This window comes from Manacus candei, unplaced genomic scaffold (assembly GCF_025592945.1).
Source record: "Manacus candei isolate 608988 ecotype Guabito, Panama unplaced genomic scaffold, ASM2559294v1 h1tg000050l, whole genome shotgun sequence".
NCBI classification, from domain to species: Eukaryota; Metazoa; Chordata; class Aves; order Passeriformes; family Pipridae; genus Manacus; species Manacus candei.
In genome coordinates this window covers 36528106-36543544 of record NW_026138098.1, presented here as the reverse complement: position 1 = coordinate 36543544, position 15439 = coordinate 36528106, and the positions used below count along the sequence as shown (strand labels likewise).

Here is a 15439-nt window from a genome sequence, read left to right as displayed (position 1 = left end):
TGGGATCTGTTTGGAATCTTTGAAATTAGTGAGGTCTGTGACATCTTCTACTCTTTCATTGGTGAGAGCTTTTAAATTTGCCACGTTGCCAGACCAGTTCACCTGCCGTGTCAGTGAGACTCTGCCACCGCAACCAAGATGGGATTTGGCCCAAGATGGTTTTTATGCAAGACAGGGTCCTTTGTTTTGTGAGAGCTCCAGATCAGCTTCTGGCTTATAAAGATTTAAGCGGCGGATGCTGCGGCCAGAGCAATTTATAAGCTTCCAACTCTATTCCTGAATTGAAAATCTGCAGAGGTGCTTTATATTCCGTGTTCATCAGCTCCCAGAAGATGAAATATGTTTTTGTAGTATTCCAGACAGCGTGACCCCCCTGGATTGTAAAATCCATCGAGGGTGCAATATTTCCCAGGGCTGTGCCTTCTCTGTGGGCCGGGTGCATTTTCTGATGGATAAATGCTGGTGTTTTGCTGTCCCTTTGTCCCAGCAGTGTCAGCTGCACTCCAGCCATGGCTGGGGAGCAGACATGGGGCTGGAGTTCATGAAGAAAGTAGACTTGATATCTAAGTCTCCCAACAGAGCTGAAGCAGCTCCCTGTGAAATCCAGAGACGAGTTTCATTTGCATTTTTAGGCAAGCTGGCATCTGTTTCACCTATTAAAGCCAATGTTTCAAATAGTTTTTTCCGGCAGTGCTCCTGTCTGACAGGCTCCAAATCCAAGAGATTTCAAAGGATTGTTGCCCTGCTCTGCCACCTCCTCGGCAGAGCCAGGATGGGGCTCTGAATGAGGCTGCTCCCCACGCTGCCCTTCTTTCTTCTCAGGACCCAAGACATTTCTATTCCTGCTTTTAGGACGATCACTCTCAGAGCAGTAGGAGGGATTTGGTCATGTTGGTTGGAGGACATCATAGAATACCCCGAGCTGGAAGGGACCCACAGGGATCATCCAGTCCAATCCCTGGCCCTGCACAGACACCCCAACAATCCCACCCTGTCCCTCAGAGCGTTGTCCAAACCCTCCTGGAGCTCTGGCAGCCTTGGGGCTGTGCCCACTGCCCTGGGGAACCTGGTCAGTGCCAACCACCCTCTGGGGGAAGAACCTTTTCCTGAGATCCAACCTGAGCCTGCCCTGACACAACTCCAGCCATTCCCTGGGTCCTGTCCCTGCTCACAGGGAGCAGAAATCGGAGCTGCCCCTCGGGAGGAGCTGCAGACCCTGGTGAGGTCTGACATCATTCTCCTCTTCTCCCGCTGAACACACCAAGAGACCTCAACTGCTTTCCCTCTAGATCCTTCACCCTCTTTGTAGCCCTCCTTTGGATGTGGGAAAGCTGTTAGATTTGGGACAAAAGGGCTAGTTTTGCTTTGGACCTTAGACCTGCTGCTGATCTACCATTTGATATGGAGAATACTTGTGCTTTGGGCACCCATGCTGTGAGTGGGTTAAACCAGTGCTGCCACCACGGCCTTCTGCCCTCACCGTGTGCTTGCTGAGACAGGAAAACTGAATTTCATCTGCAATGGAGGAGTGATTTTTTTGTCAAGCGTAGAACTTTTCCATTCAGAACATCCTTTGATACCAGCAGAAGTCCTACTTATAAGGCTAAGCAGTTGAATAGGTTAATAAGTCTAAAAGTGCAGATTAGACGAAGTTTTGGGTTTGGTCCAGAGCCGCAGGAGCTGTACTGAATTAAAAAAAAAATAAGCTGCTCTAACCACAACAGAATCATAGAATGGTTTGTAAGGGCCCTTAAACACCATCTTGTTCCACCCCCTGCCGTGGGCAGGACACTTTTCCACTAGAGCAGGCTGCTCCAAGCCCCATCCAACCTGGGGCTGAACACTTGCAGGGATGGGGCAGCCACAGCTTCTCTGGATGACAAATAGAAGGACTTAAGGCAGTGTTTGGTATCCCAGAAGGGGGGAAAAAGCAATTTGAAATCCTTTTCAATTGTACAGAGAGAAATGTGAGTATTGGTTAAGTGTCAGATCAGACATTCCCATTCTGCTGGTGGTAGTGAGGAGCCCTTAAGTTACTACAGACTTCACTGGAGATATAAACAACAGGTCAATAGTCAGATCTGTGTGGACAGCGCCAGCACCTCTTAATGAAAATCAAATTCAGCTTCCCCTTGGATTACCAGCTTCCCAAATGCTAGTGAGTCTTATAAGCAAGAAAAGGATGGATCATTTGTGTAGTTTACATGTTGCTGGGATTATTTCCGGTGATTTTCTGGGAAGGTGAAATTTTTTTTCCTTTGCTTTGAGCATTTTGCTGCAATCTTAGGCTGCAAAATTCAGGCTATGCAAGAAGAGCCACAGCTGGAGAAGAGCTGAAAATACCTCTCTGTACACAAAGATTGGATGTGCTGGTGTAACATCTTAGCAATTAGTCACTACTTAAATGAAATAAATACCAAATCTAAAACACCCAGAAATAGGCACCAGGTGAACGCTACACTTGGATTTAGTTTATGTTCTTTAAATTGCCCCAAGGGGATTAATAAATCCTGTAAGCATTAGGCATAAGGGCCATAGAGAGGCAGGAATGTCATATAATTTCTGGATTTTTCTTTGTGCTAAGAAGCCAATAGCCTTCATAACTGAAATATTATACCACTGCATCAAATCCGCTTTCAAGCTAACTAAACAAAAGGCTTCTGCACATCTGGGCTGCTGTATCCTTGTAAGTTTTGATAGGCAGATGTAGGGCAAATGGCACCAAAGGAAGTGTGAGAACTAAAACTCCTTCTCAAGTTACTACACTCACTCAAAATTCCTGATGTATTTCAAGTACGTAAACAATATTTAAATGAATGAAACTAGATGGGCATATTTATTCCCCTAGTAGCTTCAAACTTCCCAGGGAAGCGTCATCCCTGGAAGTGTTCAGAACCCATGTGGATGTGGCACTTGGTTTAGTGGTGAACACAGTGGTGGTGCTGTGTTGATGACTGCACTTGATGATCTTGGAGGTCTTTTACAACACTGGTGATTCTATGATTCTTTGCACTTATTTTTAATATTTTGACCTGTAAACATAAAGCATTTCTGCTTTTTTTTTTTCTTGAAAAACGAGCAGGAATTCAGAAATCGCCGGACTTGGAAAAACCATTTACTTTTTGAAGTCTAAAGCTTGCTAAATTATTCCCAGAAGTGTATTTTATGAGCATGGGCCCCCTACTGAACACAGAGATGCTGAGCCTTGCTGGGGACAGGGCTGTCCTCCATCCCTTCTCCCCTGTGAGTTCCTGGGTCGTAGCTCAGGGGGATCGGACGTTCCTCCAAGGATGGGATTTTTGCCTCAGGATCTCAACCCCCAAAGTTGTTATTTAATGACTGGCTGTGGGTGTTAAACCTCAAGACATTAAGCCCAAGTTGCAGAACGGTTTGTTTTGCTGCTGTCCCTCATCAGTGGCCGTGGAGGACACAGACCCTCAGGTGGGAGAAGTTCCATCCTGGTCCGGTCACGGCTTTGTGGGCTCCTGCAGGTTATTGCTGTGGTTTTCTGCTCCTTTCTGATTAAACATTGTGGCCAGCCAAAGAGATTTCTAGGCTGGCTGAAGTGCTTCCAGCCTCAGGGAAGGTGGGACAGCAGGATTTTTGGTGATTAAGAAGGTTCGAAATGAGAGCTTGAAATGGAAGGAGGGAAATGGTGCTGTCTCTCTGCTCTGTGTTACGAGTACCAATGCCAGCGGGCAGCCTCAGACACACCAATACTGAGAGAAAACAAGGTGAGTTAGGTTTTTTTTTCTCCTTCTGGCCCACCGTTCAGTCATAGAGTTCACCAAAGATGAGGCAAAACCCAGCTGTCAACAGCAGAGCAAAAAAGCCATTTCAAAGCGACGAGGGCTTTGTTAAATCATTGAGCTCCTGAAGGAACAGTGTTTATACATCTCTGATGGGATTATTTTATCTAAATAATAAACAAAAAGCCTGCAGAGTTTGGCAGGAGGCCCCTAAAATGCTCGTTTTGGGGCTCAGTGCCTCCCGCTTCACAAAATGGCGGCTTGAGGGGGGGGAACCCACTGGGCGCCATTTTGTGTCGCAGACGCCATTACGGGCCCCTTGTCTGAGGGGTCCCGGGCCGGTCACAGCGCCCTGAGGGGATCCCAGCGTGTCTGCCGTCAGCTTCAACCAGGTAGTTTAAATAGTGAAAATATTAGTAATAATTTCTTAATTGTGAACTTCTCCAGGAACCTGGAAGAAGGACAGTGCGCTCTCACTGAAGAAAAGTGGTGGGGATAATAGTTTATGGATTAATCTGGCGGGTTTGGGTAGCTGGGGGCTGTGTCTGTGAGGAGGTGTATCCAGGCCATTGCTGGAGGGCACCCAATAACACCCCACTGGCTGAGATGTCTTTCATTTCCCATGTCTTGACCCACAGTCAGTATATAATAGTAGAAAATGATAAAAAAATGTATTTTTTACCAGATCTGAAATCAGCCCTTTATGTTGCCGTTTCCTATTCCTGCAAGGCAGCACTGAGAAGGTGGTTTTCTGGCAGGGCTGGGTTTGGGTTTCCTCATTCAGGATACACCTGATGATTGTGGTATTATCTGGTGCAAATCAAAGTGCTGGATCCCACACTATAGAGTCACAGAATTCCAGAGTGGTTTGGGTTGGAGGGGAAATGAAGGCTCATCTCATTCCCCCCACCCCCTGCCATGGGCAGGGACACCTCCCACCAGCCCAGGTTGCTCCAAGCCCCGTCCAACCTGGCCTTGGACACTTCCAGGGATCCAGGGGCAGCCACAGCTTCTCTGGGCAACCTGTGCCAGGCTCCCCCCCCCTCACAGGGAAGGATTTCTTCATAACATCTGCCCTAAATTTCCCCTTTCAGTGGGAAGCCATTTCCCCATGTGCTGTCGCAGTCTGAACATATAAAAAGTTCATCTCTTTCTGTTTTATAAACCACTTCTCGACCCTGGAAGGGGCTCCAAGGTCTTCCCAGAGCCTTCTTTTCTCCAGGCTGAAGACCCCCAGCCCTCCCAGCTGTCAGACACACTGTGTTGGTGTTGCTGGTGTTTCCAGAGCAGTACATTGTTCGAGCTGTGTGGGATGTGCCCCAGCACAGAAAATGAGCAGGACCCAACATTGGCCAGTGCCTTATACCCTCATCTGTCCAGAGGTGCTGGTTACTCACACAAAGCTCCTCCTCCTGTCTGGGGAGATAATTGGATTGCCTTCCCTCTTCCTTCCTGGAGAACAGGACTTGATACAAATTTCCTCTGTGCTTTGAAGTGGATGGAGCTTCTCCATTGTTAAGAAACCCTCAGTCCTGCAACTCAGAGCATGTATCTGACCTTCCGAGGCCGTGGGTGACATTAATAAAACATGAGATTTGGGTCCCTGCTCTCCCCTTTCATTACTTTCAGAGGGTTTGTTGCTGCAGTGAAGAACCAGCAGGTCCTTTGCGCTGTTGCTCATTACTGGGAGCACGCGTTGGGAGGGGGAGGTGGAAACCTGGCAGCACAAACTGTGCAGCAGGGAAGGTTTCTGTCATTTCCAGGCCTCTTCTGCAAGGGGTAGGGAAAGGCTGATGCACAACATCTTGGCTTAGCCCATTGTGGCCGGGGTTGAAGGACCTGAGGGTGGCTCTGGGCTTAATATCAAATATTTAGTTATCACTCCTGCTTGGTCTGATGTGAGTCTCTCCAAGATCACCAGCCTCTGGACTGAGAGAAATCTCTAAATCCTATTTTTTGCCAGCTTTTTCAGTAAGATCAGTCCAATGCAAACAATGGCTACGTTGTTCAATGCCCACCACCTCAAATTTCTAATAAGCCCACACGAGTTTTTAATTCTGAGAGACTCTGGAAAGCCTCAGGCCTCCGGAGAGTTTTCCCTGTGTATTGATGTATATCCAAGCTGATCTCTTAGTTGAATTCCTCCCTTTAAATTGTTCGTACGTCTCGTTTGCAGCCAAGCTGGAAGTAAAACTACTGAAGGAATAAACTATTTCTACCTTGGCAAAAATTTAGGAATAGCGGCAATCTTGCAAGAGAGCATTTTCTCCTAGGATTTCCTAGTCTGGAGTGGAGATCAAAGGAACCTTGATACACACTTGAGATCCTGGATGCTTATCTGGATGAAACTGAACCTCTAAACCACCGGTTGAGATTTTCAGAACACTAATTCACAGGAAATATTTATTGTTGTAAGGGCAAAAAAAAAAATCCCCCAGAGTTTACTTGTAAGTGACTGTTTTCCAAAAGAAATATTCCACAGCTGAAAAAGTGGAGCATGAAAATGCCTTCCACACTAAGGCATGAATGTCTTGGTTTTTCCCATCTTCTTCTTAACCCCACAGGGACCTTATAAGCCAATTACACACATGTTTTTCCTTCCTCTAAAAGCTTTGCTAGAACTCAGGATATTGTAGAGCTGGGTAGGAGAGTTGCACACTGGAGTTGGCTCTGGGTGTGAAGATGTGGCCACTTCTGTTTGTAGTCTTTAAAAAGCACCGAGAACAGCAAACAGCACATTGGCTCCTGCTCTGCTGTGCTCCCTGTAAGTACCTGATGGTCACAGAATTAAGGAATGGTTGGCATGGGAAGGGACCTTAAAGCCCATCCAGTCCCACCCCCTGCCGTGGGCAGGGACACCTTCCATTATCCCAGATTGCTCCAAGCCCCGTCCAGCCTGGCCCTGGACACTTCCAGGGGTGGGATGTCACCCACCTTGGCTTAGTTTAGGTTTAGGGGACGGCTCTTGGAAGTGTAATGAATTCCAAATGTTAACTGGGAGAGCAGAACAGATGCAGTACAGTTTTCAGTTGCTGTGGGTGTCCTTTGCTGTGTAATCCCAGGGGAATAGAGCAAATCCTTGAGGGCTTCTCAGTGCCATCCCTCTGCTCACCTGCGGCCTGAAACACTGATTAAGTTATAAACCTGTGAGGGCAGGGAAACTCCAAGGTGTTTAGATCTGATTTAGATTTCCTCTCATGAATTCCCTGTCCCTGTGGCAAACCTGGCAGCCTTTCCCTGGCATCCTCCATGTGCCCATCCACGGAGCAGAGCGTTTTCTCCCCAGGCCACCGGTGGGACTTGCACACGTGAAATCCTTAATTTCCCTTCTAGTCCCCGAAAAACAAGAAGCAGAAGCAACGGCCTGGCCTTGGACTGCTTAGGGATTTGCAGATATTAAACAGGATATGAATTTCACGCAGGCAGTTTGCTGGAAGCAAGTGCAAAGTGAACAGGGGTATTAAATGCTGCAGCTCAGCTCCTCCCCTGTTGGGCGAACTCTGGTTAAAATTAGTCCCTAGGAACATGTTTGTATTTACATCTCTTGGAGATGAAGGCTTGAGGTCAGCGTTTGAAAAATGCACAAATGGTTTGGGAGCGTGGGGGACTTTTTAAGGAATGATTATGTGTGCCAATCATCTTCAGGGGTGTTTAGGCAGCACCTCCCGGGGTTTGTCTCAGCTGCTAATGCCCAGAAAACCTGTGAATCCCTCCTTGCCTGGGGACTGTGGTTTGCTTTTGCTATTAGTACTGGCTCACTGGGCTGTTTAGGGGCTGGTCAGCAAAATACAAGCTGATTCCTTTTTGAAATGTTTGAAGTTGGATTGATCTTGGTTTTCAACTCTGGGTTGACTCAAGTCTTGGATGCTTTTGATGCTCTGATCCAATGTGTATGATTAGGTTGTCTTTCAGGATACATCCAGAAGGACTAAATACTCTGAGTGCTTGGTGAAGCCTGGTTGAGCTCAAACCTCGTGTTGGACAAGCCTCACTTGGTCCATCTGGAATTCTGTCCGTGGAGTTTAATGTGTTTTATGCTCACTGCTCTTTCAGTGCTGTGTGAGGGAACACCAAGCTGCAAACTCGTGTAGGTGTTTTAGTGGAGCATTTGGGTTCTTGCATCGAGTTCAGTTGCATGAATGTGCGTGGTGTTCCTTAAGGATACTTGAGGCTGCCCTAGATAGATCCATCCAAGGGAAAATAGAGACGTTCTCAAGTGTGAGACATGCCTGGGAATGCTGCAGGAACGTTGGGTGGGAAGTGAGCAATGAGTGTTGAATGACCTGCCTTTGGAATAAGCTTAAGACAAAACTAATGGCAAATGGCTCGAACATAAGCATGTCTAATTGAATAAATACTTGAAACCTTTACAGGGAGCGTCCCTTGGAACACATCTGGTTATTTGAATGATAAACTTTTGCAGGCTTATTAATGCACACTTGGTAGGAGTGTCCCAGGAGAAGCCTGTTTATGTGGATTCCGCTTTCTGTTGCCATGAATATGGATTGTCATGAAGTCGGCTCTGTCACGAGGTCCTCCCGTAGGCAGCTCCCCAGGGATCATGGGCAGGCTGGCTGCTGGAATTTTACCTTTCTGTCTGTGCTCCGTGGAGCTGCTGAGGCTGGGAGTGCTCCCTTGCCCTGGTCTCTTGGCATGGGAAAGACAATGGAGCAGGTGGAGTGTCCTACTGGGCCCTTGTGCTTCCATTGTCTGTTTTTGCCCTGACTTTCTGTGGGGTGGCCACAGTGTTAGTCCATAGGGGTGGAATCTAGAGCTGATATTCCTTCCCACATCAGGAGCTCCACGGCTGGTCCAAGGCAGGGTTTGCAGTGCTGTTACTGCCTGCTTTCAGTTCAGTTGTCCAAAATATTCGTGAAGATCTGCACCACAAATTGCGTAACAGCCTCCCAGTTTGCCTCGTGTCATCACCTTCAGAGCTCATTAAAGCAATTCTCTTAACTTAGCTGGAAATCTCCCCAGATACACCAAGCCAGAAGGCTTTGTTTGTACCCTCGGGAACGTTACCAGCAACGTAGGAGAAATGTGTGCTGGATGAGCCTGGAAGTGTTGCTGGCAACTGGGAACTGCAATAACAGCCTGTGCAGGTGCAACTGGCTGAGAGATGGTGTTGGCAGCTCCAGAGGTGCTCCAGCTCCACACCGGACACAGCCTCACATTGCCAGGCACAGGTTTCCTGGGAAGGTGTCCTGACATTTTTGTTGGATGTGCTTTTTGTGTTGTGAAAGTAGAGCCAAATGTCTCTTGAGGTGAATACTTGAAGAACTGTAGCAAGGAAGAGCAGGTTTTGTCAGCAGGTCCTGGTCGATGGCAACTTGGCCCTGAGTCAGCAGTGCCCTGGCAGCCAGGAGGGCCAACCCTGTCCTGGGGCATCAGGGAGGGGATTGTCCTGCTCTGCTCTGCCCTGGGGTGGCCTCACCTGCACCATTGGGGCAGTCTGGGGGGACACAATGGAAGGGAGAGACTGAGCCACTGGAGAGTGTCCAAAGGAGGGACAGGAGGGTGAAGGGCCTGGAAGGGCCACATGAGGAGGGGCTGAGGACACTTGGTGTGTTCAGCTGGAGGAGACTGAGGGCAGAGCTCACGGGGGGCTGCAGCTCCTCCTGAGGGGCAGATCCATCTCTGCTCTGTGAGCAGGGACAGCACCCAGGGAATGGCTGGAGCTGTGTCAGGGCAGGCTCAGGTTGGATCTCAGGCAAAGGTTCTTCCCCCAGAGGCTGGTTGGCACTGCCCAGGCTCCCCAGGGCAGTGGGCACAGCCCCAAGGCTGCCAGAGCTCCAGGAGGGTTTGGACAACGCTCTGAGGGACAGAGTGGGATTGTTGGGGGGTCTGTGCAGGGCCAGGAGTTGGGCTGGATAATCTCTTCCAGCTCAGGATATTCTCTGATCGTACAAGGAAACGTGTCTGTGTGCACACAAAGGCTCTGCCAGAGCCATGGTGGGGAGTTGGGTTTCTCCAAGTCTTCCTTTTCTCTGCAGGAAATAGTGCATTGCCATGCAAATTGCCTTGCAATTGATTCCCAGCCACAGCAATTTCTGAAGGGAATTTTGTTACTCTAACTGTCTCTAATGCACATCCAGTATTAAAGGTTAAGAACTTGAGGAAAAACAAGGAAAGCCGAGACTGGAGCTCCATCACCTTCTTACTGTGGAGTAAAAACCCGAGGCCTAATGCTTTCACAAGCAGCTGTTAATGTGCATTTATGATTTCCAGTAGATCAGACTGGAATTAATCAATTTTCTATTAATAAAATTTTCTAATTGCTAAGAAAAGCTAATTACTAAGCCTTTCATCATGTGTCAGTAGCATCTTGTTTGGTGTAAGGACCTGTATCACTGAGGATTCAAGGCTTACAATATATGACAGTTCTAATCCAGCTTTAAGATGTATTACAGTATTGATTTGGAAAAAAAGCTGGCCCCCAAACATGTTCTATCACTTGAAACAAGGAATATTTGTTTTTCAGACACTGAGGCATTTGTGTCTGGAGCTCCAGGAAACGGATTTATTTAGGAGAAAACCCCGAACAAACAGAAAAAAACCCACATATCCTGCCTGTATATAGGGAATTGTATGTTTTACCTTTTATTTCCAGCTCAGGTAACCTGTCAAGAGGCTTTACTTTCACTATAAGAAGTGGAGGCTGTACCAAAACCCCTCCTTAATTTCTTTTTGTGTTGGTGAGGTCAGGATGAGTCCAGAGAAGCTGTGGCTGCCCCATCCCTGGAAGTGTCCAAGGCCAGGCTGGACAGGGCTTGGAGCAACCTGGGCTAGTGGGAGGTGTCCCTGCCCTTGGGGTTTTTCTGTGTGCCTTCAGTACAGCTGTGAATTCAGGCTGTTCTTGGGATGGGGTGGTTTGCTCTGTGTCTTTGCTGATTTTTGAAGCTGTTTTAAGAGGATTAATCATCCAGTCCCAAGGAAGTTTGAGAGAGGGGATTAATGCAAAGTTCATGTAAACCTGGAATTGTAAAAAGAATTATTTAGAGCTTGATTCTGGGCATAATTTAGTAGATCTTAGTAAAGTTTGGGTATAAATTTGCAGGTTGAAAGTAAGTGGTGTTTGGCTGAGGAGTGGCTTGAGCTGCAGTGGGACCTTTGGGGCAGGAGGACAGGGAAGATGGAGCTGTTCCTCTGGAAAAGCTGAAGAGGGGGGATATGCCACATGTGAAGCAGGGAAAACAAATCCAGTGGAGCTGCTGGAATGATGATGAGGATGGAGCAGCAGCCTGGGCAGGCCAGGGCACTCTGCTAGGGAAGCAGGAATATATTCAGATTTCTGGTGGAGCATCAGGGCAGGGAGACTCCCAGCAACAGGAGAATGGGCAGAATTCAGAATTTTCATCAGGCTGTGGAAGAAGGATTCTCAGTTGATTAAAGTTAGAGGTGACAAACCAAGTGATCATCTTTTCATCCCTAAGTGATGCACAAAGTGCTCCCAGCAGTTTGAATTTCTAGAGGAGTTTGAAGATGGGAACGGGGCAGGAGAACTCTTCATACATATTCTTTAGAAATGAAGTCACTGTGAACTCTTTATTCAGGGAAAAAGGGAAGGGACAGGGCAGAAGTTAATAGATTTCAAATGACACCATGCAAAGAGCAATTTCAGCAAGTGCAATCTCATTTGAGCAGGACAGCCAGGGGCCACTCAGAGCTCTGCCTGGGCACCTTGAAGTACAGAAGGTCCCTCCAAGCTCGGTGCCAAGTCATGGGCTAACGGGAGAACTGGTGTTGGGGCAGTGCAGTGGGCTGTGTTGTGGGCAGAGCAGCACAGAAAGAAGGACCTGAGTTATCTGTATCAGCAGGTCTCACTGACTCTCTGGTTTGGAATAGAAATCAAACCAGCACGACTCTCCAGACAGGAGCAGAGAGGGCAGAGAACAAAGGAACAGCAGGAGGTTTGAATTACCCTCTGTGTGCTTGGGTAAGCTGTGCTTTAGGGATTAATCTTAGAATAGTGCAGGTTGGAAAGGACCTCGGGAGCTCTGGAGGCTGCAGAGTGCTGCTCACAGCAGGGATGACGTCCACAGGAGGTCCAGTTTCTCCCATCTTTCTTAAATTTTGAATGTGTCCTCAGTTTAAGTCCCAGGGACAGTTTTGGGTGCCACAATATAAGCAAGATCTGAGGCTCTTAGAGAGTGTCCAGAGGAGGACACAAGGAGGGGAAAGGGTATGAAGGGGCCACACAAGTTGGGGCTGAGGCTTGTCCAGCCTGGAGGAGACTGAGCTCAGACCTCACCAGGGTCTGCAGCTCCTCCTGAGGGGCAGTGGAGGGGCAGCTCCATCTCTGCTCCCTGTGACAGTGACAGGATCCAGGGAATGGCTGGAGCTGTGCCAGGGCAGGGTCAGGTTGGATCTCAGGGAAAGGTTCTTCCCCCAGAGGGTGGTTGGCACTGACCAGGCTCCCCAGGGCAGTGGGCACAGCCCCAAGGCTGCCAGAGCTCCAGGAGGGTTTGGACAATGCTCTGAGGGACAGGGTGGGATTGTTGGGGTGTCTGTGCAGGGCCACTGTTTGGACTCAATCCCTGTGGGTCTCTTTCAGCTCAGGATATTCCATGATTCTATGATCTCCAAGGAAGGAGATCTGTGGCAGGTTCCCTGAAGGATGGATCTTCCCTTCTCTCCTTGTGGTCAGTGCTGCCCTTCATGAGATCTCTGCTCAACGAGATACTCCTCAGTGCCTTCAAAAATGATCTGGAAGAAGGGGTGGGCAGGAGGTGAAAGTTTCTCAGATGATGCAGCAAAAATTAAAGTGTGCAAGGCTCATGGTGGGACACTTTGGGACCTGGCAACTGATATTTGCTGTCAGTCAGCACAAAACAGCTAAGAAAGATAGAAAACAGTAGGTTCCAAATTAGCTTTGCCACAAAGAGGGGCATCACTACTGAGATTTTTGTAGCAAAGCATGGATTTAATGCCCTGTTCCCTCCGTATCAAAGCTGGACAGGCTCTGTGGCAGAGGAGGGGGAGCTGTGGGATGCCTGAATTCCTGTGTGTGGGATGTGCTGCTGCCACAGCGTCCAGGCTTTGCTTAGAGGGTGCCGAGGGGGAGGAGGTGGCACATCAGTGGCACATCCCAGGCTGGGCACAGCTGGGCCACGAGACTGTGATTGATGATAGCACTGCCACAGCACCTGCGGCTCTGAGTGCCAACCCGAGCCTGCCCAGGGCTTTGCCACAGTCCCTGTGGGCACCAGGCATCGGGAGGGATGCCATTTCTCAGGCACTGAGCTCTGCCTGCCGGGCTTTGTGTTGCCTAATGAGCAGCACATTACATTCCTGCTTAATGAAGCTTTTCCAGTGAATTTCCTGACTTTTTTCACTTTGCTGAGACCTACTGTTTTCTAACAGCACCTGTAAGACTGTTTAGTTAAACACCCACCGACATCTAATGCAAAACTAGTTGTTTCTCCTTAAAATCAGTGCACTGCAAGAGTTCAGTGTGACATGAAAGGGAAATAGCCTTTTGCAACCTGAAAAGATGTGTCCTGGCCACCCAAATTAGCTGGTTTGGAGCTTCCTTTTTCAAGAACAGACACTTTGTGGGTCATAAAGCATCAGCACATCCTTTTTACCTGCCTTGCTGTCGATCTGGAGTGTGTTTGTCTTTCCTAGCTGAGCTCTAAAATAGAGGCAGGATGGATGGGAGTGCAATGTAGGTGGTTTTTTTCACTTGAAAAACGTTGATATTTTGCTTGCAGTTTCGAGGGGCTGAGCTTCTTAACAAGGTTGACACTGAGCTCCCTCCTGCTGGTTTTCTGCTGGTACTTGTGTCCAGTTTTGGCCCCTCACCCCAGAGAGACCCAGAGGGGCTGGAGTGTGTGCAGGGAAGGGAATGGAGCTGGGAAGGGGCTGGAGCAGCAGGAGGGGCTGAGGGAGCTGGGGGGGCTCAGCCTGGAGAAAAGGAGGCTCAGGGGGGACCTTCTGGCTCTGCAAGTCCCTGACAGGAGGGGGGAGCCGGGGGGGGGTCGGGCTCTGCTGCCAGGGAACAAGGGACAGGAGGAGAGGGAACGGCCTCCAGCTGTGCCAGGGGAGGCTCAGGTTGGATATTGGGAAGACTTTCTTCATGGAAAGGGTGATTAGACATTGGAACAGGTTCCATAGGGAAGTGATGGAGTCCCCATCTCTGGAAGTGTTCAGAAAACAAGTAGACATGGTACTTGGGAACGTGGTTTAGTGGGCAAGTTGGTGTTCTGTCACAGGCACAACTCCGTGGTCTTGGAGGTCTCTTCCATCCTTAACGATTCCCTGTTTCTATATGGGAATAGCTGGTGATTCCAGGGAGTGCATTTTCCTCCTAGTGGCAGTACCTGAGCTCAGTTCCCAAATTTGCCATTCAAGGCAGTGGCAGCAGTGTTTTAGTTTATTAAATTAAATTCCCCTCGCTGCTGCTGGCACAGGTCCCGTATTTCCACAGACAGCACGGCAGGAACCCGGCTCTGCAAACACCAATTAGGGGGACAGTGGAAAGCACAGCAATTATATGAATACTCTCAAAAACCCAACGTTTGGCTTGGCTATTTGCTCCTTGCAGGTTTGTTGCTGATCCTGGACCCTGCAGACAAACACTGCATGTGGCTGTTCAAAAGCAACAGGTTTGGATGTGAAGAGCTCATTAAATGAACTGACCTCCTTCATCCCCTCCTGTGCTGCTGTGTCTGCAGCCCCTGTTCCCCCTTCACCCTCAGCACAGCCCTGACCTCTCCGTGCCTTCCTGGGAAGGATCACTTTAGAAACCCATGGAGGGCTTTGTGCTGGTTAATGTTTTTACCCAGGAAGGCAAGTGTTGTTTGCAGAACCAAATGTGTTTGCCTGGGATGGCTGGGGAGCGGCTCAGTGCTACAGCCTGGGATCATGGAGGGGTTTGGCTTGGAAGGGATTTAAAGCTCCTCTCATTCCACCCCCTGCCATGGGCAGGGACACCTCCCACTAGCCCAGGTTGCTCCAACCTGGCCTTGGACACTTCCAGGGATCCAGGGGCAGCCACAGCTTCTCTGGGCAACCTGTGCCAGGGCCTCCCCACCTCACAGCCAATACTTCCTTCCCAATATCCCATCTATCCCTGCCCTCTGGCAGTTTGAAGCCATTCCCCCTTGTCCTGGCACTCCAGGCTTCTATAAATAGTCTCTCTCCATGTTTCTTGTCAGCCCCTTCAGCCACAATTAGGTCTTCTTGGAGCCTTCTCCTCTCCAGGCTGAACAATCCCAGCTCTCCCAGCCTTTCCTCCCAGCAGAGCTGCTCCAGCCCTCTGATCCTCTTGGGGCCTCTTCTGGACTGGCTCCAGCAGCTCCATGTCCTTCCAGCACAGCAGAGCTGAGGAGCAGAGTTCCTCAGGGTCTGATTTCTTTTTCAGGAGGGGTAACTGGGATCTGTGGACATCCTTTGCTGGATCTCTCTTGTCATTACAGCAGAAGTTGTAACAAGAGGCTCCCCTCTGTATTAGGAGTATAGATGTGTTCAGAATGCCAGAATGGTTTGAGTGGGAAGGGACCTTAAAGCTCATCCCATTCCACCCTCAGCCACGGGCAGGGACACCTCCCACTAGCCCAGGTTGCTCCAAACCCCGTCCAACCTCGTGGTGTGTGGAAAACTTCCTTCTGAAAGCTGCTGTTTGGCTGCACATGGCACTGATCCCGCTTTCCCTGCACAGTGTCAGCACCACTGCACAAACCCTA

The 15439-nt window shown here is 49.0% G+C and overlaps 1 protein-coding gene across 4 annotated transcripts in view; it reads left to right on the top strand.

Moving 5' to 3' along the window:
• PRKG1 (protein kinase cGMP-dependent 1) overlaps nucleotides 1-15439 on the top strand; it is a 377420-nt gene that overhangs the window by 103993 nt on the left and 257988 nt on the right. The window contains exon 1 of one of the 4 annotated variants that reach the window (XM_051799631.1): nucleotides 3276-3734. The exons of the other annotated variants lie outside the window; for them this stretch is intronic. Within the exon in view, the coding sequence (XP_051655591.1) occupies nucleotides 3653-3734 (82 nt within the window). The 5' untranslated portion in view covers nucleotides 3276-3652. Of the gene's footprint in view, nucleotides 1-3275; nucleotides 3735-15439 lie in introns of those variants that run through there. 4 annotated transcript variants of the gene reach the window in all.